We start from the raw sequence: 22244 nt of genomic DNA on the forward strand, positions 1-22244 counted from the left end.
TGTCTAGGTATACGAATTTTACAAAGATACCAAGTGTGAGATGGCATAATTAGCCCCAGAATTTGACAATTTTGATTTCATCGTGTTTTTTATGAGAATAAAATATCATTTTATGAATTGTAATTTTTCATTTTGTGATAATTTTTTTATTAAATTTTTACTTTGAGCGCGGTGCCTATGCGAGTGAATCGGTTGCGAATGCTCAGAGCCAGCCCTGATTAGGAAACTGGTAGTCTTTAGAGATAGATATTGTTCAAATACAAAACTAGGCGCTAAATAATACATTGTTTTATATTGAAATACAGTCGAGGATTGAGAAATGGTAGTATTTTATGCAGGGCTGTGGAGTCGGAGTCGGAGTTGGAGTCGTGGTGTTTTGGCCGGAGTTGGAGTCGGAGTCGGAGTCGTGAAAAATGAGCGACTCCGACCATTTTTTTAAATTATGAAATTTATGAATTTTTAATTGCGTAATAATGAATGTGTATAGCGTATGAATATTAAACGTGTAGAAAAACACCAAAAATACCTGATAAAATTAAACTTTTTTGAGTCGGAGTCGAAGTCGGAGTCGGAGTCGGAGTGGAGTCGTGTTGTTGGTAAATATCGGAATCGGAGTCGGAGTCGGAGTAGTGTTTTTATTTAACGACTCCACAGCCCTGATTTTATGCCTCGATTCTCACTTAATAACATGCGGTACGCTGGTGTGGTGCTCCTAACGGATAATGGAGGGTTGCTAATAGAAGCATATTAGAGATACAGCCTAAATTAAACGCTAAAAACTAAACTTACGAGTTCCAATAAAGAGTTCGGCAAAATATTTATTTTGGATACACTCTAGATCAGTGGTTCTTAACCGGTGCTCCGCGAAATGATCAAAGTCGAAATTTAATGCTGGCTAATCTTAACTAAGAACATACGAAAAACGCTGAAAACAAGAGTGTCACATTCTTCATTATTCTTGTAGCGTTCTCGTTCTCGCTCTCGTTCGTTCTCGGATCGGTGACGATTTTTTGCGCCGGATATAATGGGTTCTTGAGCGAAAACCGAGAATCATTTCATGCCAGTGCGAGAGTGATACTGAGAAACCGTGAGTGTGGTGATGTTTACTTTTCGCAAGGTTCTTGTCAAGAATTCTCTGCGAGAGTATAGAGTTGGCATAATATACATTTGTTCTCTCGCTCTCTTTCTAATTGCTTCCTGGAACTCCTCAAACATCCGCTCCATCCCTTTTCGCCTCACATTTCATTCGCAGCATGCTGTTGAATTTAGTAATGTTTTATTTGTTTTTATTTGGATTGTGTGCTGTTTATAACATTTTTAATTCAGACATCTTACAAAAATATCTGGTGAGATGTTTTTTTTATTTGTGAATCTCTTTGTTAATTATAGTGTGTTAATATAATTATAATTATTATATTCATTTCCAATCAATCTAAATTTTGTTTTAGCTTTTTTAATATTGTAATACCCCACAATACATAAAATTGTTTTTGAACGAAAACAAGATTCAGAACATATTATTAACGAGAAGCGAATACAAGTGGGTGTAGTAGTAATGATGTTGATCCAAATAGTTGTCTCATACAAAAGATAAAATTATACGAAGTGAAGTAAGAACAATTAATCGACAGTATTCTGACGAATATTTAGATTTCGGGCTTATATTCCACAATGTAGAGTAAAATTTTCAAATAGTGCGATCGTACACCATTTTACTACGATGCACGCCACAGAATAAAGAATATATAGAAGCGGCGTTCGCGGTGAAAAACAAACTCTCCAAGTCGTAATTTTGTCCACTGAGTCACACCGCGTGCGATGGATCTATACATACATTTTTTCAAAATTCGGTTGTAAAAAAATTACTGACCTTAAAAATCAATAGTTAAAATAATATAATGTGAAACTACATGTGAAGTTTTATTTTGTAAAAATAATAGTTTGTTTATTTGTTCATTAATCGACTTGATAAATAAGGGAGGTTTAATATATACCCATCAGAAGATGTCATCCGTGTTTGTTTAAAAACTTAAATTTACATAAAACGTATTATAAGTTTAACTATGTAGTTAATTCAGTGCCAAAATTAAATAAAAGCAAATTATTAAAATGGTACTAAAATCTTTTATGGGCATATGTATCTTTCGAGATCTATATGACCATATGTTTGACCAATCTCCATTGGAAAACCATTTAGTACAATTATTTAAAGTAATTTCTGAAAAATATTTAGATGTTAGACTACATTTTATAACAAAAAATTGTATAAATATCGAAAGTAAACATAATTATTATAATAAACTAATCCATTTAAAGGTCAGTAATTTTAGAACGATTATTATTGTATGTTAAATATTTACATGTATATATTCACAAAAGTAACTAACTGAAGTTTTTGTAAAATTGACACCAATAAAAAAAATATAATTGTTGTCAGACAATAGTCAGACAAGCAGTTTGCTTTTGAAAAATCACTTATATAAATATTTAAGAAAATTTTCAAAGGCTTTTTTAAAATTGGTATAATTCAGTAATATTTTTTTGCAATTAATGACTTTTGTCAGTATATATACGGTATATTATATATTTATTAATGCTTCCTCCACACTCTCTGGAAGTAGGCCATGGTTGGGCAAGGACGGAAAATATAATGTGTTAATTCGGGGCTACTTCGGTCGAGCTCGGGTCTGCCCGCTCTAATGTCTCGGCGACCTCGACCATATTCGGTAGACCTTTGGTTCGGTAACTTCCAGAGAGTGTAGAGGAAGCATAAGATATTGTATTTAAAGAAGTTTGTCAGTTTTCTTTGCAGTTGTTTCTGTGAATACTAATAGAACGTGCGGATCTTAATATATTATATAATAATATAACGGAAATGAATGTGCTAAAATGTCATATTTAGGTGATATTTTTGACTATTTGAATAAAATTAATACCAGCATTCAAGAAAAAAAAAATAAAAAAAATAGACATTCACTGACAAATTGAGTCTTTCGGACAAAATAACTTTTTTGAAAAAATCACGCGTTAGAAAAAAATAGGGTAGATATGTTTCCTTTGTTAAATGATAACACTGCTGAGGAAATTATTTTCGCTATAACAGAATATTTAACTTTATTGGAAGAAAATATTAAATGGTCATTTTCTTTAGAGACGTCATTTGGGGGCATTTGTTCCATTTTGATATTAGTGAGTCTTAATAAAATCGAAATATTAAAATAAACGACCAATGACTAGCGAACTTTTGCCCTCCCCCCCTCCTAGAAAAATATGAAGTGATGCTCCTAATTTTAAACCAGAAATTTTCGGGTTATCCCTTAACGAAAATCTAAAAAAAAACAGTCTCAAATCTATACCGAAAATATTTTTTTAAATATGTTTTCATTTATTTTTCAGTGACATTATATCGGAATACATATTCATATTTGGCAGGTGATAGTAAAATTATACGATTTCAACTTTTCCATACGTAGTAGTAATATATACATTTACATACTTGTCATTATTTATTTACATGCGATGTACAAATATTACAGTGAATTAATATTTTCACTAGTGAAGTCAAAATATATTTTCACCAGTAGATATGTATTTGTACTAGCAAAAATACAGCAATTTAACAGTTGCGAAACGTCCATTTGCTGTTCAAACCCAAACCTAACATACACAAATTAACTAAGCCCAACATGCCTAATAAAAGTTTTAGGACTAATTATAGTATTGAAACTCTCAATACTCAGCGAAAAATATGTGGAAGAAGTACAGACCGGCGTTGCATCTCACTTATTACTCCATATGTCAGTACTTCGATATTATTATAAAACAATAAATGTTTTAAAAATATGATAGCTATTCTTACCGATACTACTACGAACTTCTGATATAAGAGTGTTAATAAGAGTAGGAGGGCGCAAAAACAATTATCACTTCTCAGAAGTCAAAAATTGACGTCAAAGGCAATAAAATTGTGCCAGCGCCGTTGCAGTGGGAACGCTCGGAAACGACGGCGACGGCACGATTTTATTGCTTTTGACGTGGATTTTGACTTTTGAGAAGGGATTATTGGTTTCGCGCTCTTTTATTGGGCAAAATTCGATTTAAATGTGCTTTATTCGATTCTCATTTATTGTTATAAAGTTTGAATATAAACACTAGAAAACCGAGTGTTTCTATTACGACAGCGATGGCATATTTATTGCCTTTGATATGGATTCAAAATGGACGTCATTTGAGGGGCAGGGAAATTTGTCTCCACTTAAATTTGGATAGAAAAATGCATGTCATTTAATGAAATTGAAAAATTAAAAAAAAAACGATCACTGACTGGCCAACGTTTGCCCTCCTCCTGGAAAAAGCTTAAATGATGTCCCTGCTTTTCTTCTCTAAATATAGAAAATTATAACTGGATACGAAATCCCTTTGTCAAGATTTATACATCGAGTTGTGAATTTTCGTACCAAGTAGAAGAACAATTGTTACCTTGTCAACGGATCGTACTCTAAAAATAAAATTCTCTGATATAACTCTGGAGGAATTATGGATTTTTTGTCCATGACGAATACCCAGCTCTCGCCACAAGGGCACTGAAAATCTTGTAACAGTTTTCAACTTCATACTCGGTTTCTCGACAATAATTTAATATCTTACTTGGCGCTAATATCGTTGATATCTGTAAAAGTCGACAAGCTTAGGTATCACATTAAATGATTTTGTCTCAAATAAATTTCATTACAGAACTTTTAGTTATAGTTTTTACAAATATGTATGTATTTTTATAATTAATTTTATTTCAACTGTTATATAATCTGTTTAATTTGTAATAAAAGTTATGTCTGTATGTTTTTGTTATTCTCCTTACCCTTTGATTTTAGTCCTTCGCGATTTTTTCTTATAATCAAAAGTTCTCACTGACTACAAAAAGATTCAGAACATTAGAAATTGAGAACATTGGTTATTTGTGGGCAATAGATGAGCTTGTTTTATGAATAAAAATAGTTACATGATCTGTTCTTTTATATGGAGTAGAAGGACGCTCACAAAAAGCGATAAAGCGTCTAGAAACCTACGAAATATGAACGCATGCTTTGTGTAAGTTCAACAGTGTCAACTGATGTCACGGATAAAGAAAGATCAAAAATCAATACATACAATAAAAATAAGAAGCTTAGAAAACAAGCAGTCCATTCATTCGCACCGACATCTTCGACGGAACGATAACAATTATCATGCAAATTGCGATACGGGATTTGAAACCTTACATTTCGATTTGTCACCGAAGACAAGGAGCATCAGATGCCATGACGTAAACAGGAGTAGCATATATATTTATCCCGTTAAAACGCTCCAAGGAGATTCGACATCCAATCATTCATTTGTGAGATGTGTAGCTGGCTTAATTACACATTACATTTAGTTTACGAATTGTGAACTTTTACAATTGGTCAGTTGGTGAGTGATTCATTTTTTGCCGGCCGCCTCAAAGAGACAGCTGTAAATCGAACATTTTCATATTTACGCAAACTGTTTTGTTCCACCGACGTCTTAATTCTTGGTCACTATAATACATATCATATAAATAATTTACAATCAATAAAAACAGATCCCATTGCTAGGCTTCGATTTGTCTGAGTCAGCGATGGCAAAGCCATTTAAAAAGAGAATTAAACCATTTACAAATATGGTCAATTGTATATCTGAATGAGTAATGTTGCTGAATTATACAAATGGTTTAAATCGCTCGGTTAGACTTCTTGATCTTTTTACATGAACATGGCGTAAAATATCTCGAGCTTAAAAAATCGCAGTGGTTAAATCATCTAATATTTTTATTTGACATAGCATAATGTTTTAAAAAAATTAAACCATTCCTATGAAATAACAGATTTGAATAAGACAATTATAAAACAATATTTTATTGTTTTAGTACTTTATAACTACGGCAAATTTTCTGAATAATATTTAAAAACTACAAAAAGCATGTCTGCGATTGGCGTAGGCCATGAGAAATATTATTTTGTAATTTGGCGAGGGTACTGCTAGTCAGAGAACTGTAAAACATTGGTTCGAAAAATTTCATACTGGCGATATTATCTTAGAAAATAAGCCCCATTTGTAAAATTAACCTGCTGTAGATTAAAAAAGATTAAGAAATATTGTTGAAGTCAATCCATAACTTACAACTGTTCACGTATTTTTTGTATGAGTTCAAACTGGCCATGAGAAATATCAATTTAGAATTTGGAGAAGGTACTGTTAGTCAGAGAACTGTAAAATGTTAGCTCGAGAAATTTCTTACTGGCGATATAAACCTTGAAAATGAGCATCGTGGAACACTTGAGTATCACCATTGAAGCTAATAAAACAAATCTTCTGCAACCGTTTCAAGACATAAAGATGACATAAGAAAGGTGCAAAAAATGCAACATTTAGAAGTTTGTTCATCGTTAATTTTTTAAAAATAATTAGGAATTATTCTTGAAGTGAATTATTACCTGCGATGAGGAATAGATTTTCTACAATAAACAGTAGAGATCAATACAATGATTTTGATAATAAAATTTAAACATGCTCTGAAACAAAGTTTGCGCCCGGAAAAAATATGGTGACCGTATGGTGGTATTCTAGGGGAATTATTCATCTATCGTATATTAAACAAAGTGAAACAATTGCATCAAAATTATGTTTAGGGATATTAAAACCATGCATAAAAAATTAACCATAAAATATCCGATGTTAGTAAATATAATTAGAGCGATATTGCTCCATGATAATGCAAGACTTCGTACATCATTAATTGCTATTGTGAATTTAAACTAATTAGGGTTGCAATTATTGCCTTATTTCTCGTATTCCCCTACAACATATCACTATTTTGAACATTTAGACTTATTTATTCGAACTACAAAATTCAATTATCAGTGATATTATAAAATCTTTTGACGATTTCATCTCTAATTTTTTTTTATTATTATTTATAAAATTGTAAGAGCACATTTTGGTCAATAAAACGGTAGGTATAAATATATATATAGCATTTTTTATATCCTTAAAATATCGGCTACTTTATATAAAAAAAAACAAAAAAATATTATGAATTATTTGATAACGAAGGGTTCTATAATATATTTGTTTCATTCGAAAAATGTTACATCATTTTCTGCCCACTTCTTATTACTGAAGGTAAATAAATACGAAAGAAAAAATAAATAAATATAAAAGAATGAATAAGTATTTTCTATTCTATTTTATTTCCAATCGTCCATTTCTTTGCACCGGATGTGAATCAGACGACGTTGAAGTTACTGTTACTTTTCCGAGAAAAATAATCCGCCATATGACATTTAATTACATATTACTTAAAATTTCCTGGTATTATGTTAATGTAAAAACTATTGGCTAGACAATTTTTATGTATGTAAATATTTGATGGCAAAATCAATTTTTTTCGTTAAGATAAAATCATATTTTTTTTCAAATATTTTAAATATATGTTATACAAGGTGGCGCAAAAAGTATGACCCTTATAATAAAAGGCGGCTATTTTTGCGAATCGCAAATTATGTCATTGGGTTGTTGACAGTTATGTAGCAGACCGACGCGAAATACGCCACGATAAACAATGGACCACCTTATTAATTGGGTCAATACAGTGGGACCTCGGTTTTCGATGTTGCTAGGGAGTGTTTATTATTAAATTTGACACCACGATAGAGGTGAAAAAATAAATCATATCCAAACATGAGAAGGCTGTCTGTCTCGGTAAGACGAAATCAACGAGCTGTACTAAACCCAAATATAAAGAGAATATCACAGGTGTCGATTTATTTTTGCTGATTTGAGTAAACGAGAAACAGTCAGCTCAAATTGTCGAAAAAGTGAAGCGACTACATGAGCGTGTTCAAAGCAATAGAAATTTAAGAAGAGAAGTGGCATTTAGGGACTGAGAAGCTGTTGAGAAATATGTGCAGGAATTTATGTAAAAGCTGTAAAAAATATGAAACTGTCTCAGCAGCCACTGCTTAAACACCTAGTCTGCTTTACAGTCAAAGCAACATACAACTGAAGAGGACGATTTGTCAACAAAAACCACCATGACTCATTCTATTCATTCTAGATATAGAATTGCAAATCCTTACATTATTTAAGAGACGCTTTTATATCCACTCAGTTATTGTTTGGTGTGACGTTTATGCTGAAAATGTGATTGGGTCATATTTCTTCAAAAACTAAAATAGACACGTGGTTCCATCAGGATGGTGCTAGCGCACAAACAAAGCTAGATAAAGCAAATCTGACTAAGCAAATTTCATCCTTTGTAAATACATATATATATATACAAATTAATATAGTTCAATAAAATCATCAATAATATATTAAAAAAATACGTTTGTGTAATAGGCGATTCTACAATGTTACAATATATTTCAGTGTTAAAAACTGTGTCAGAGTATATAAAATAGTAACAATTAAAAATTATATGATATGGTTAATTATAGCTGAAATCGTGGGTGTAGAAAGGAATAAAATTCGAAATAATTGTTGTTGTCTACCAAAACATTGACTACAAATACAAATAAAATAAAGTGAGAATAAATACCATGAAGTTTTATAATTTCGGCGTTAAGTTCGCGCGAAAGATTGTCTGTGGTGGGAGTGCGCGTGCGCACCCATGAAATATCACACGGAGCGAGACACACCCTGTTTACTCAACGCGGTCCAGCAGACTGTCGTCGAGGGGGTGATGCAGTGACGTAGCTATGGGGAGGGGGCGGGCCGCCCCGGGCGGTACTTGCCTGGGGGCGGCATATTCGCGATGGGATAGTTTCCCATTAATATGAAAAATTGCGCGCGTTGCTACGCATTTTATTCTAACATGCGAATTAATAATTTTATGAATATTTTTATTACAAATATGACGATTCAATTCTAAATTTTAAGCTTGCAATTAATAAAAAATGTATAATATTAATAAATAATCATATTTATACTAAAATATACGTTTCTTATGTTTTAATATATAATTAGCAATTTCATATTTTTGAAACAAAAATTAAAGACACTTATCAATTTTTTTCTGATAAAAGTAACAATCATTTCTCCTAAATATAAAGTGAAAACTATTTAAATAATTTGGCATTTATGTTGATTTTAGATTATTTTCTCATCTAATGCAGTGCCTTTTTGTTGAAAATAAATTTTGCATTTTATGAAGTTGTTATTAGAACTCATAGATTTACACCTTTTTCCAGTGTGCTAAACAAAAAGTCTAATGCCTCCACTACACTCTCTGGAAGTTGTCCGAACCGAAGTTACAACTGAAGTCGGCCGAGATTTACGACTTCGAGTAAGCGCACACACTGTCGCGGATCTCATATGCCCGCGCGCTTCGCGGCGCGAATGACGTTCGGACGGCGGCTTTTGTTTGAAAAAAGTGGCAAATAATTGCAATTTTTAAATTGTCATATTATTAAAATTACGCTACTGATAATTATAAAAGTTTGTGTGGGCACTCACCAATACAATATCAATGAAAACTTTTAGGTCGTAAATATTCAATTTACGCCAAATCTTTGTCGGCTTTTGCAAAATGCCATAAGGCATAGAAATGATACTTCAGAATACGAACACCACATGTGTGACTATCCTAGAATTTGTCGCCATCGAATCTAAATAAGAATTCGTTATGGTGTGACATTTATATAAGCCGATCTAAAAAAATAAACAAGGATATTGGAAAAGATTTATTTTAACAAAATCAAATACCACTAATTATTTTTTAATTACTTAATTTTATATGAAAAAAATATAATAAAGAATTAGAAGAATATACTAGCAAAAATATAATTACTCCCTTTTGGTGCCCTAAAATATTCAAATATGTCAGTAAGAGTCTGTTGAAGATCGAGTTTCATAAAACATGTTACATGCGTTCCACTGTAGCATGTGGTGTTATAACTTGACCACGATGCAGCGCTCGTCATGCGTGTTAACCATAGTTACTCGTTCTATCTCAGTTTGCGAAGCACCATATCATTATCTCTCACTCTCGTCACTTAACACGCGAGAGAGCGAAAGGGGAAGTATCTCACCGCTCGCGCTCGAAAGAGCAGCTCCGACTTCAGTCCCTTTGACTCGGAAAATATACCGACAATGTTCGTAAGCGCTCGAAGCTGGCAAAGTCGACTGAATTACCCCCACTTTACCTCCCGTACAGAAAATATGGAAATATTGGTATGATAAGAAACTTTTTTTGCAATATTACGGTATTGAAGGAGTAAGAATAAAATGAAGAAAATCTAAACCGAATTTTGACTAATAGGAGAGCGCAAAAACAATTATCCCTTCTCAAAGTCAAAAATCCACATCAAAAGCAATAAAATCGTGCCATCGCCGTCGCAGTGGAAACGCTCGTTGCCGAGCGTTCCCACTGCGATGGCGCCGATACGATTTCACCGCTTTTGACGTGAACTTTTGACTTCTGAGAAGTGATAATTGTTTTTGCGCTCTCCTATTAACCAAAATTCGGTTTGAATACACATGATCAATACTCACACATTAATAAATTTTGTTTAATTTTTTCATGCGCTTCGTGGCGTAAGAAAAGCTGCTTTAAATTTAATATCAATGATATTTAAATATCATTTTTTTTAGTAAAACGTTTCACAATAAGTGAGTTTCGGCACCTTTTTTGTTTAAAAAAAAACCTGGTACTATTTAATGGGATATTTTTTGTTTCTATATTTCTAATCCTAAATCAACAATGGCAGTGGAGATAAAATAATTTCAGTTAAGCTATAGTTATGCATTATATATTTGTAATAAAATAAGCAGGAATAATGTTAGCTTAAATTTAGAAAAGTGGCAAAAGTAGTTCTAAAAATGTTGACATTTTGACATAAGGGTTGTTAGTGAGGATATTAGGGCTGTCATAAAAATAAGTCCGAGATTAACGATACGGAAGCTAGCACAAAAGTTCGACATGTCGCCTACATCATTTCACAGACATTTAAAAAGTAGGAAAGGTGTTAATTTGAACAATATAGATATTTAATAAATTGTCTTATGAAAACTTTGAACAGCGAATCTCAATATGCCAAAATTAATGATTTTTGAAAAGAAAGATTTATTTTTGCGTCGAATTGTTACTGAAGATGAAAAGTGGATCATTTACTGTAACACGTGACGTAAAAGGCAGTGGTTGTATGGCAATCAACCCCCTAATTCCAACCTCGAGAACAGGATTACACCCCAATAAGATAATTTTATGCATTTGGTGGGATATGAAGGGTATAAATCATTATGGGTTAATGTATTATAGGCAGATAATTATGACAGACACATAATGTGCTCAGATAATTTGTTTAAAAGCGACTCAGTTCATAATAAAGACCTTCCCTTATAAATTAAAGAAGGGTAATTTACACCAAGACAGCGCTCGCCCTCTATGTATCGAAGAATACGATAGAAAAAAATCAATGGATTTTCTTGGGAACTCAATTCTCAACCACCGTATTCTTTAAACATTGCTCCAAACGACTATTATCTATTTATATACCTGCAACAGTTTTTAGGTGGAATTTTTTTTTTAAATCGGATATAAAAACGACATTTAAGAATGAATTGCTTTTAAGACACATTATTTTTTTAATCAGATATAAAAAAAATGATTAACACGCGGAGAATAATTGTAGAAAAAGATAGAAAATATATAATATAGTAAAAGTATTAGCGTTTTAATTTTTAACTCATTTAACGCGCACCTTAAAAAACGCAAAGATAGTGTCAATTTAAAATGGGTTAATTCACCGGTACACAGGATCCTCACATTTCCTTTTAAAATTATAATATCATCTATTGTAGAACTTACTGTTGCTAAGTATCCTAACATATTTTTTTTCTTTCACATGACTTGATTTGCTGCTCGGTTTGTCGGTAGAGTTGTTGGTAGGTTGGTATTTGATCATTTTCTTCAAACGTTCTTGCATTTCATGTTTACCAGATAATTTAATTTTCGTATCCGAATGAATCTTATCCTTCTTAAATTTTTTTTTTGGTTCGGTGGACATTTTGCTTGCTAGAAAATATTTAAAAGAATGTGAACATTTTTAGAGATGGAAAAAACAATATTATTAATCAACTTACCTCTAATTAATTAACTGGAATTATTATATTATTTTGTTACGCAACAAAGGCATTGCGGTGCAATACAATGGGTTAGTTTAGTGTTAATTTTGTTAGTCTAGACAAGCACAATGCAAACACGTGTCAAAGCAGTTGTTCTAAACATGCGTAACTTTTTAACTTAACGTAAAAAAGTCAACACAAATTAGATACATTTTCATAACAGACATTTTAACGTGTATAATAAAACACGGACGCAAAATATTTGACTGTAAAAAATTGAAACCTTTGTTGACCGTGTAAAATCGAAAGCATTGGGCAAACCATTGGATGCGAATACATTTTAGGCACAAGGCATTTATGTGCAAGAATTTGAGGCGTGAAGCATTTATGAGCAAGAATTTGATTTATACTAATTGTATTTTTGAAGTTAAAAATAATTTCTTCGCGAAACGGTTATTAAAAAAGTCACGCAGTGAAGGGTTAAACATTTCTTGGCGCTGCGCGGCCAATTGTGGGTCATTACTTTCTTGAAGAATAGCAACAGTTAATGATTATATTCGCAAATTACACTATCGAATGAAAATTATTTAATTTTGCTTCTACTACATTATTTTATTATAATTATTTATTTATTAAAAACAAGACCATCGTGACTTGACAGGTTAACCTAATGGGTCGCGAAAGCCAAAAGCATAAAAAATACAATTTTAAATATAAATATAATTAAGAATATAAAAGAGGACAGACACAAATCATCTCAACAGGTGTGCATTGTCCCATAGAACTGAACTTCCCGTATGTGCACAAGAAAATATCAATATCTTGATGCACTGTATTGAGCAGTCGTACAGCTATTATCAGAGAAGAGTTGGCAAGTGCTCAATTAAAAACACAGAAACAAAATAACGGAGGTTGCGATCGAGAACTATGACCGCCCTACGGAGCACATATTTAAGCAATTAACAAAAATGTTTAATTACATAAACACTTCTTCGACTTGACAACGAAACGATTCAAGCGCTCGCAAAATTAGAAAACAGGAACGGATATTACCCGTATTTCTTAAAAATAAATACAGCATTGACTTATTCATGATCAGAGCCAGGTTTTAGTATGCTGCGGATTAGAGCATTATAAAGAGTGCGTAATACTCAAGTATTATTATACTAAAGTAGCATACATTTCTCAAGATAAAACCGAGCATCTTTATCGATCTGCTTTGAATCTCTGCAATGTGCAGGCTGAATTTACAGTGCTTTTTAAACATCACAACAAGATTTTTAGTAAAGGAAGGCCTGCTTAGAATATATCCACCCAGATGGTAGTAGTATTCCGTCAGCATCAAGAACCTTGAGAGTCGTGTGACATTTCATGACACTGAAAGGTAATAAATTATCGAAAACCCACTTCCATAAATAATTGAGATCAAAGGAATCCGAAATCGACTACATTCTTGAAATTTTTCAATTTATACATATATACACTAATATCCACTTGAGTTCGGTAACCTTATCCCAACACCCTCGATTTATATTACTAACAATTTTTTTTCTTGTTGTTTAACAATCAAGACGTCTGTTGAAAACATACGAATACTTGATCTACGTTAAGCTATGGGACTTTCAAAATTCTACGCAAAATGCATTTTACGTTCTACAGACCCGAATTTAATTGCTTGTTATTAAAAAAATAATATTCTTCCTGAGAATATTTCTTTTGCAATCACGCGTGAAAAACTAATTATCATTAAGCTGTATCTAAAATTATTTCAATTAAGGTATTTTGATAAAAAAATCTATTATTAAAAAATATATACAAATTCAGTTAAAGATCAAATTGATATTGACTACATATAAGAAGAAATCTTTGTCAAAATTGTAAATAGATATTCATTCTATACAATTGACATTCATTGATCATTAACTGTATAAAGGAAATTAATTAAGATGAGATTAAAGGGATGCGTGGCAGTTAAAAAACCATTTTTACAGAATAACAACAGCCAAAAAAGCGGATTTTAGAAGATTGGTAGAGCTAAAAGTTTCCGTCAAAAAAAGAAGACATTTTGTCTAAAGGACAGGAGAAATGAGAGCTGAGAATCTGTTCAAGTTTTTCTATATCTGCAGTTGGGGAATTAGTCATAATCGAAGGGTAATTGAATGAAAAACGGTATTAGAAAATTATTAAAAATCACGCAAAACCATCTAGACTTCCTTTTCTGGGCTCTATTTTTATTTTTGGAAAGATAACGAACCCAACATACAGTCAAAGTAGTAAAAAATATTAAAGATATTTAGAAATCAATTACAAAACTTATTTTGTATAAACTTTTATGGAAGCCCTTAGGTAAGGGTCGTCAAAAAGAGAACTATTATATAATACTCTAACTCTTAAAGAAGGTTGGTTAAAAATTCAAAGTGATACAATACAAAAACTATTAGAAGATTTATGTATATATTATATATACATACATCTCTAAAATAACAAGTAATTCTAAATAAGCGTCTCAGCAAAATTATGTACTGAAAGGATACTACAATATGTAATTCCGCTGCCAAAAGTTTTAATTCTTTCTAGAAAGTTCACAATTTAGGAGTTTACAATTAAGGTCAAAGGTATTAAAACATCTTATGAAGCGAGAATCCTAGTGTCGCGTCGCTTTTCAGTTAACAGCGGGAGATGAGGACGAAACTTTTTTTAACTGCGATATTGAAATTTTGTTAATCTACGTCTGTTGTTGTAAATATGAATTATTTTATTACTTTAGCAAAAGTCAACCGATTTTTAAACAAAGTAGAATGGCACGTAGTTATAAACTGTTACATTTTAATTTAAATATGGTTTTTTCGTCCAAATTTTTCTGCAACGACAAGAAGTAAATAAATTTAGAAAATCATCTATTTAAAAATGTATTCCGCGACAAATTATGATCGACTATTCGTGAGATACATACATTTTTTTTGAGCTATTAATTATTTTTAATATTATTTTAAATTAGTAATCACGACTACTATACACATGGGTATAATTAAAAATAAACTTATTATTTCTTTCATTATGTGGCGACTGTCGACCACCATGCATAGTAACGCACAAAAAAATGGCAATTGTCTCATTGTTAATGCCCGTAACCAAGAATGTTCACCATTAACAATGAGACAAACATCATGGCGCAAGAGGGATTTCTTTTGACCACACAACACGGGTCGTTAAGAGAATCCCTTTTGTGACTAAACGGTGCGGATGCAATTAATCATCACAACAGCAAACCCTTTCCGTAGAATTCGAAAGTCGGAGCAAGCAAAAACTCGCTTCCAAATATGCAACATCCGATTTCTCGAATTCTACGAAGCGACTCCAGCGATTTGCTAGGAGATCGACGCACAAGCGTGATTGGCCAGCAAGGGTGCATCCCCTAAAAAATATAAGCCCGGACTCCGACGAGGAGACGGCAGTTGATCCGAGTTGATCCGCAGTGGACAACACGCCTTGGCAGAGGGCCCAAGGACAATCCACGAGAGTGAAGCGAGAGACGAGGCGCTGAGGCACGAGACAAGAGAGCGGAATCTGCGGCAGTCGAGCTACCAGCAGCCTTCCTGAGGAAACAGCCACGCGCCTCCACCTGACACTCCTGGCACGTCACATGCAGCTTGAGCCATCCTGAGCATCATCAACTGCACGAACTCCGACATCACGAAACGTCACGCCGTATTCGTCCATTAACAAACTTGTAAATATAAAATAATAAACAGTCTAATAGGATTCGACCAGGAGTCTCATTGGCCGCAAGGTCCCTAAAATTAAATTTTTACAATATTTGCAGAACTTAATTCTGAAACGTTACCAGCTTATGTGTGTATGTTTATGGTGATGATTATATTTATATACCTATAAATCTATTATATAAAGAATTTTTGGTTTTGGGAAATTTATAGTATTTAAAAAAATATTCAGTATAAAGTATTGGTCTTAGATATTTGATTATAAATATGTTTATATAATGTAATGTTATATGATTTAATACAAGAAATGGAAATAATTTAAGACCATAAGGGGAGTTGTTTAATTTGTATAATAATATTCCTAAGACAATTCAAAAAAATAAAAATGTAGCGGGTTTCCTTAATGGAATAAAGACATATTTTTTATTTTCTGTTTATGTTTATATTATGTATGCTTAGTGTAAAATTATTTATATATTAGCTAAATAAATAAACAAAATAAAATAAAAAATGATAATATAGAAAACATATGCAATAACGCATCTAAGATGTTGGGATTTGTCTTGCGATACGTGAATTAATTGTAGATCTCGAGGGCACTGTGTGCCTTGTATAATCACTTAGTGAGCTATACTCTTGAGTATGTTTTCTGATCTGGTTGCGAAAAAGTGTAAAAAAGGTTTCTGAGATACACATATTAAATAAATATTATTAATTTTTATTTACCACAAAATTTATTCTAGGTATGTTGGGATGTGATTCTTTCTAGTTGCATGTGCCATTTAAGTGCTGCTAAAAATGTAGTATTAGACAACTTTCCAATAAGCATAGCTATCCGAAGGATAATATTAATTTGTTCTCATCCAGGTACTCGCAGTTCACGGAGGCACTATTTTTTAATATGCATGGTGAATTGGCACAAATCTGTTATGCTCTAAATACAATAAATACAATAAATACAACCCATGTAAATTTGCAATAAAGTCATTAGTGATTTGGCGTGTGATAAAGCATTATCATTTATTGGAGCAAAATTTCCGCTTCATACACACTTACGTTTGAGGAACTCTGTTCTTCTACTCAAACCTGGCTACTCACCCCCGTAATTAGCTTGAGTACAACAGATTGATACGTTAATGGAGAAGCAAGTACATACATTCAATTTGTTACAACATATTGCCCCGTGGGCAAATAGAGACCTGTGTCCATATTTTAAAATAAATTTTAAATCGTGCTGCTTTGAACAAACATCGGCTTAGTTAACCCCTAACTACTTTATGTTCATAAAATAACCCTTCATAACATCTTATCATTAATACTTAATTAAAATCACTGCTAGATATTGATAATAAAAATAATTTATAAAGTTCGCCAAATAATTTAAATCTTATATGTTAATGAAATAACATATCACAGTTAAAGTATAATATATGCCATTGATATCAAAGACAAAAATAATAATTGCGCCAATTAACTGTAAACACCACCGACAAAACTGATATTTTAAGTGAGTTTCAATTGAAAAATATAGAAATAAGACATAAAAGATTATTAAATTAAAATCTTGAAACAGCGCAGCGTCGATGATTTAATTACGAAGCTGATACTATAGCATGAAAGAGCTTATTTAATTAATAAATTTCTGAAGCTCAAAGTAATGAAGTCTCAATAAACATATACATATAATTTGTTGTGTATACAGAGTTCAAACTAAATTTTATGCACTATTTTCCATTCTCTCCATTATACCTTTACGCAGATAAGTCTTTCGTAAATACGGTAATATAATTGACTGTCTGGAGCGCATCCTATTTACATTTTCCTATACACTATTTCACTATTGAATTTTGCTATCTCACAAAGTGGATTTTATTTAAGATCCGCATAATCATATCAAGGGACACCGAGAACGACCCCGGGACCCGAGAAAACAATGATTCCGGGCCTCATCACAAATATTTTTTAACATCGTAATATAATTTCTTGAATAAATAATAATAGGTACGAGTTATGCTACAAATAAATATTCGCATAAAATTAGCCACGGTTGCGACATATTTTATGTGAATTAGGCACTAAAAATTATTAAAAATATCTATTCATAATATTAACATGATAATTAGTAGTGTTTTCTTTGCTGATCAGTGTTGCCATATAGTGAAGTTACAGTCCAGGTTAAAAGCAATAAAATCGTACCATCGCTGTAAAAAAGCTCGATTATCAAACTTTTTATGACAATATTACAAGTGAGAATTCAATAAAGCACATATAAACCGAATTTTGATCCATAGGAGAGCACAAAAAACAATTCCTTCTCAGAAGTCAAAAATCCACGTCAAAAGCAATAAAATCGTGCCGTCGCTGTCGCAGTGGGAACGCTCGTTACCGAGCGCCGACACATTTTATTGCTTTTGACGTGAATTTTTGCCTTCAGAGAAGTGATAATTGTTTTTGCGCTCTTCTATTGATCAAAATTCGGTTTGAATATACTTTGATCTGCCCTTTTATAATAGAATTCACAATATTATCGGTAAGGATATCATATTTTTAAAACAAAGTGTAATATCAAAATGCAGACAAACTATGGAGCGATATATAAGATGCGATGTCTGTCTGTACTTATTATTCCGCTTATTTCCCCTTACTTGACTTGACCCAACGAAAGTTAGGTTTGGGTTTAAACAGCGAATGGACGTTTCGCAACTAACAAATTGAGCTTCATATACATTTTAGAACAGCATATTAGCGACTATCAGTTAAATTATATTTTCGCTAGTAGAAATATATATCTGCTGGTGAAAATGTATTTGGACTTAACTTTTATTAACCCTTTGAGGAGTATCGCCGTACATGTACGGTAATCGATCTTTCACTGTTTTAAGATACTCCAGATAGCTAAATATTTACATAATATATATTACTGAAGAAAAAAAATTGAAGACATTATAATTATTTATTTTTAATTATTGTAAATGAATTTATATAGAAAATAATAGCAATAAATTAAAGAGTGTGAAATAAATTACCATAACAAAAAATATTTTATATTAATATTATTAAAAAATATTGAAAATCTCTGTATTGCTATTAAAAAATCACAAAAGCCGAATAATATGAAATAAATTAATAAAACATACTGATATAAATCAAAGCAATAAATTAAAAATCACTGATTTTTTTCTTCTATAATTTACTATAAATGCAATATAAAATAGTAAGAAATAAAAAACAACATAAATAATTATGGAAAAAGACGTAAAATTAACTCACTTCTAGATGTATACTAAAAAATTAACGAATGTGTATAAATTAACTAACTTCTCAAAGGGTTAAATAAAGAAGGATGCCAAAAACCTTTCTTGTCTTCAAGGGTCTCATATCCAGCACTAAATTTTTGCACCATTGCACCATTGCACCGCACTTTTCTTAACAGTATACACACCATAAGCATTACATAGTTTACTATCAGTTACTGTTGTTTTGAACTCATATTTGCTTTTACATCTCCAATCCAATAATCAAAATTAAAGCAAAATTTATTATAAAATTAATAACATAAAGACAATGAAATAAGATCTTCATTAAAAAAATAAGTCAAAAGCTCTTAGATTGAACCACAACAAAGTAGTTAAGTAAATCCCTTTTCTGCCTAAATGGTCGATTGCCATCACTAATTTACTTTAATTTATGTCTTTCAAAGTGCACTTGATCCAAGGCTGGCAGTTAACACCTTAGAACACGTGCGGTTATTGGGTTATTATAAATCATTTCTAGAGCGTTTTTTGAGTCATACAAAATATCGTCATGTGCTCCATCCATCTCATCACGTTAAGTGGTTGGAAGAGGGTGGCAGGACATAAAGTATAATCAAAAGCACACTTGGCATATGTATATGTATTTTGTACATCAGGATTACGAAATCGGAGCTGGGATTGAGTATTGAGGTCCGAAATAGAGCTCTCGTGCGTAAGGTTTGTATTTACACTGCAAGTGAGCTTAACATTGATTAGCAGCTGGTCGTGCCAATAGGACCGCAAGTCAACGACCAGTGTATGCATTGGTTTGTTTGATTTGTTATTACGTTTATAGATATAGTGTAATATTTATATATTATAAAAATATATCTTTTTATTTATAAATATTTGAAAGAACGAATGTTCTTACGGTAGATATTCTACTCTAAAAGTTGTGAAGTTCTATATGTTTTCACATGTAGTTGTGTTTTTGGAATATTTTTTTCTATTTGGGAATTTATTATCATATAAGTACTACGTATATGGCTTAAAAAAGAAAAAAAACAGTATGAGTTTTTAATTTTTGCTTAGAACTATTGATACAAAAATATGATCAAATGGAACCACAGTGTCATATAATATATATTTTAAAGAACCGATTGCAGTTTTCCAAAAAGAGTAAGATAAAGAAAAACTGCACTCAAATCAGCCTTCAAAAATTAATTGATTGGATGTCTGTAAAATATGTGAAACATAGAATTTCTATTTTGGCAGATAATGTGAAAAAACGAGTTTTCTTCAATAAAAGAGAACATACATTTTGATGTTCAACTTAATGAGACTACAGATGTCAGTAGCAATTCGCAGCTAATAATATACAATCGCTACTAGGGTACATATGCCTTAAATTTTTTTTTTAATTTATGTCTTTCACAAAGTTTATTTATTAAGTATAAATCTTCCGTTGAAACATGAAATGCGAGTACAAAAGAAACACGATCAACAACTACTATGTAAGCGAAGAGAAACTAGACTGAAATCAAAGTCTGTATATCAGTGACGTTTTTATTAAATCTTCGTTGTAACCTGTCAGGCGTAAGCCCAATGCGTTACAACGGGAAAATCTATACTAACTGAGTAAGTCAATCAGATATAATGAATACCTACAAATAAGTATTAACCATCAGACTGAAAGTCTGAGAATCGGTGACATCTATCTTATTAATTATAAATTATTATGTGCTGTACAACTTATAATCAATAGCACTACAGCTGGGGCCGCTTTTTAATAATAGCGCATTTTTATAAATACAAATTCGAGTGCCGTTCCCGGGGCTCGAAACCGCAACCTCAGAGTTACTAGTCTTAAGACGTTGCAGACTAATTTTATTTTTTAATTATTTATCACAATATTTATCTGCGAGATTTAGAATACCTAAAAAAATAATTTTAATTATATAATAATTAGTAATTCGAATCTCCCAAAAACGATAAAAATTGAAAAACACTAGAATGGGTGATATTAATAACCAACTTATACCACTCTAACATTAATAAATACATGAATTAAAATTGGAAGACTGTATGGTTGCATATGTTAAGACGTACAAAACTGCGCCGACAAAAACGCGAACCGACAAAAGCACGCATGACAAATGTGTAAAATAAAAAAAAATATTTCGACGACAAATAAAATCTTGAACAAAGTATATTGCAATAAAAACTCGTCTCAAATATTAAACATGCACATACACGACTGTTTAATAAATTATTTTGAACTAACCACTATATATGCCGAACTACATTATCACATAGAAGTGAGAAAAATTCAAATACGTTGTACATGTACCATATTTAGGCGTTTTAATACTTTGAAAAAAGTATTGTAAAGATGAAATATCGATATAATTTCAGTAAAAAAAATTAACTTTTGAATTCAAGCTACTGCACTGAAGACTGAAATCAGAACAGAGCAACATTTTAATTTATTTTTTAAAGACTGTGAAGGCACTAATGCATATTAAAATAAAATACACACACTGTTCATTCAACTGTGACATGTCTGATGCGCCAGAAGAGCCTGAAGAATTAGCAGAGGCATTTTTTGAACTCTTTTAAATAATGAAGTATGCATTCAATTTCAAATCAAGAGCTGCAAAAGCTTTTTAAAATGCACAGGCGGAAGTAATAAAAAGGCTACTATAATTTTCAAACACATATCTTTCTAACGAATTGAAAACGAAAATATAGAAATTGATGAACCTCAAAGATGGTGTACAAATTACTCTGACATTGAAACACCCTATTTTTTATATAGTTGTTATTATACATTAGAACGCAAAAAATTAAATTACAATGGTGAGGCGAGACAAGAGATGACTTATCAATTGAAATTCCGTTGAGTCATGAAGTCATATCAGCTATACGTGGGAAAGCCACACCCCTCATTATAGCTACATTGGGCACAGCTACATTGAGGAGTACTCATTAGCGCTCCACTCCCCAAATATAGGATTGACGATGCTAGAGCGTACCCCAGTGACTGCAGTCTCTGATGTTGTACCACCAGAGAGCCTGCACACTCCATTGGGTACATTTTAATACTTTTTTTTTCCTCATGAGCCCTAATATTATATTAACTTATGTTTGAAATTAAAGACTTTAC

At 31.9% G+C, this 22244-nt stretch overlaps 1 protein-coding gene and 1 long non-coding RNA gene across 4 annotated transcripts in view; one reads left to right on the forward strand and one right to left on the reverse strand.

Annotated features, from left to right (window-relative positions):
• Nucleotides 1-22244, forward strand: part of LOC148236158 (uncharacterized) — a 502848-nt gene that overhangs the window by 462473 nt on the left and 18131 nt on the right. The window lies entirely within an intron of this gene.
• LOC148236192 (uncharacterized) overlaps nucleotides 1-22244 on the reverse strand; it is a 74385-nt gene that overhangs the window by 6103 nt on the left and 46038 nt on the right. For all 3 annotated transcript variants that reach the window (XM_088185086.1, XM_088185085.1, XM_088185084.1), the window contains one exon: nucleotides 11867-12073. In XM_088185086.1, the coding sequence (XP_088041212.1) occupies nucleotides 11867-12065 (199 nt within the window). In that variant the 5' untranslated portion in view covers nucleotides 12066-12073. The remainder of the gene's footprint in view (nucleotides 1-11866; nucleotides 12074-22244) is intronic.

This window comes from Plectrocnemia conspersa, unplaced genomic scaffold (genome assembly GCF_051122295.1).
Source record: "Plectrocnemia conspersa isolate PC_06_02 unplaced genomic scaffold, ASM5112229v1 ptg000004l, whole genome shotgun sequence".
NCBI classification, from domain to species: domain Eukaryota; kingdom Metazoa; phylum Arthropoda; class Insecta; order Trichoptera; family Polycentropodidae; genus Plectrocnemia; species Plectrocnemia conspersa.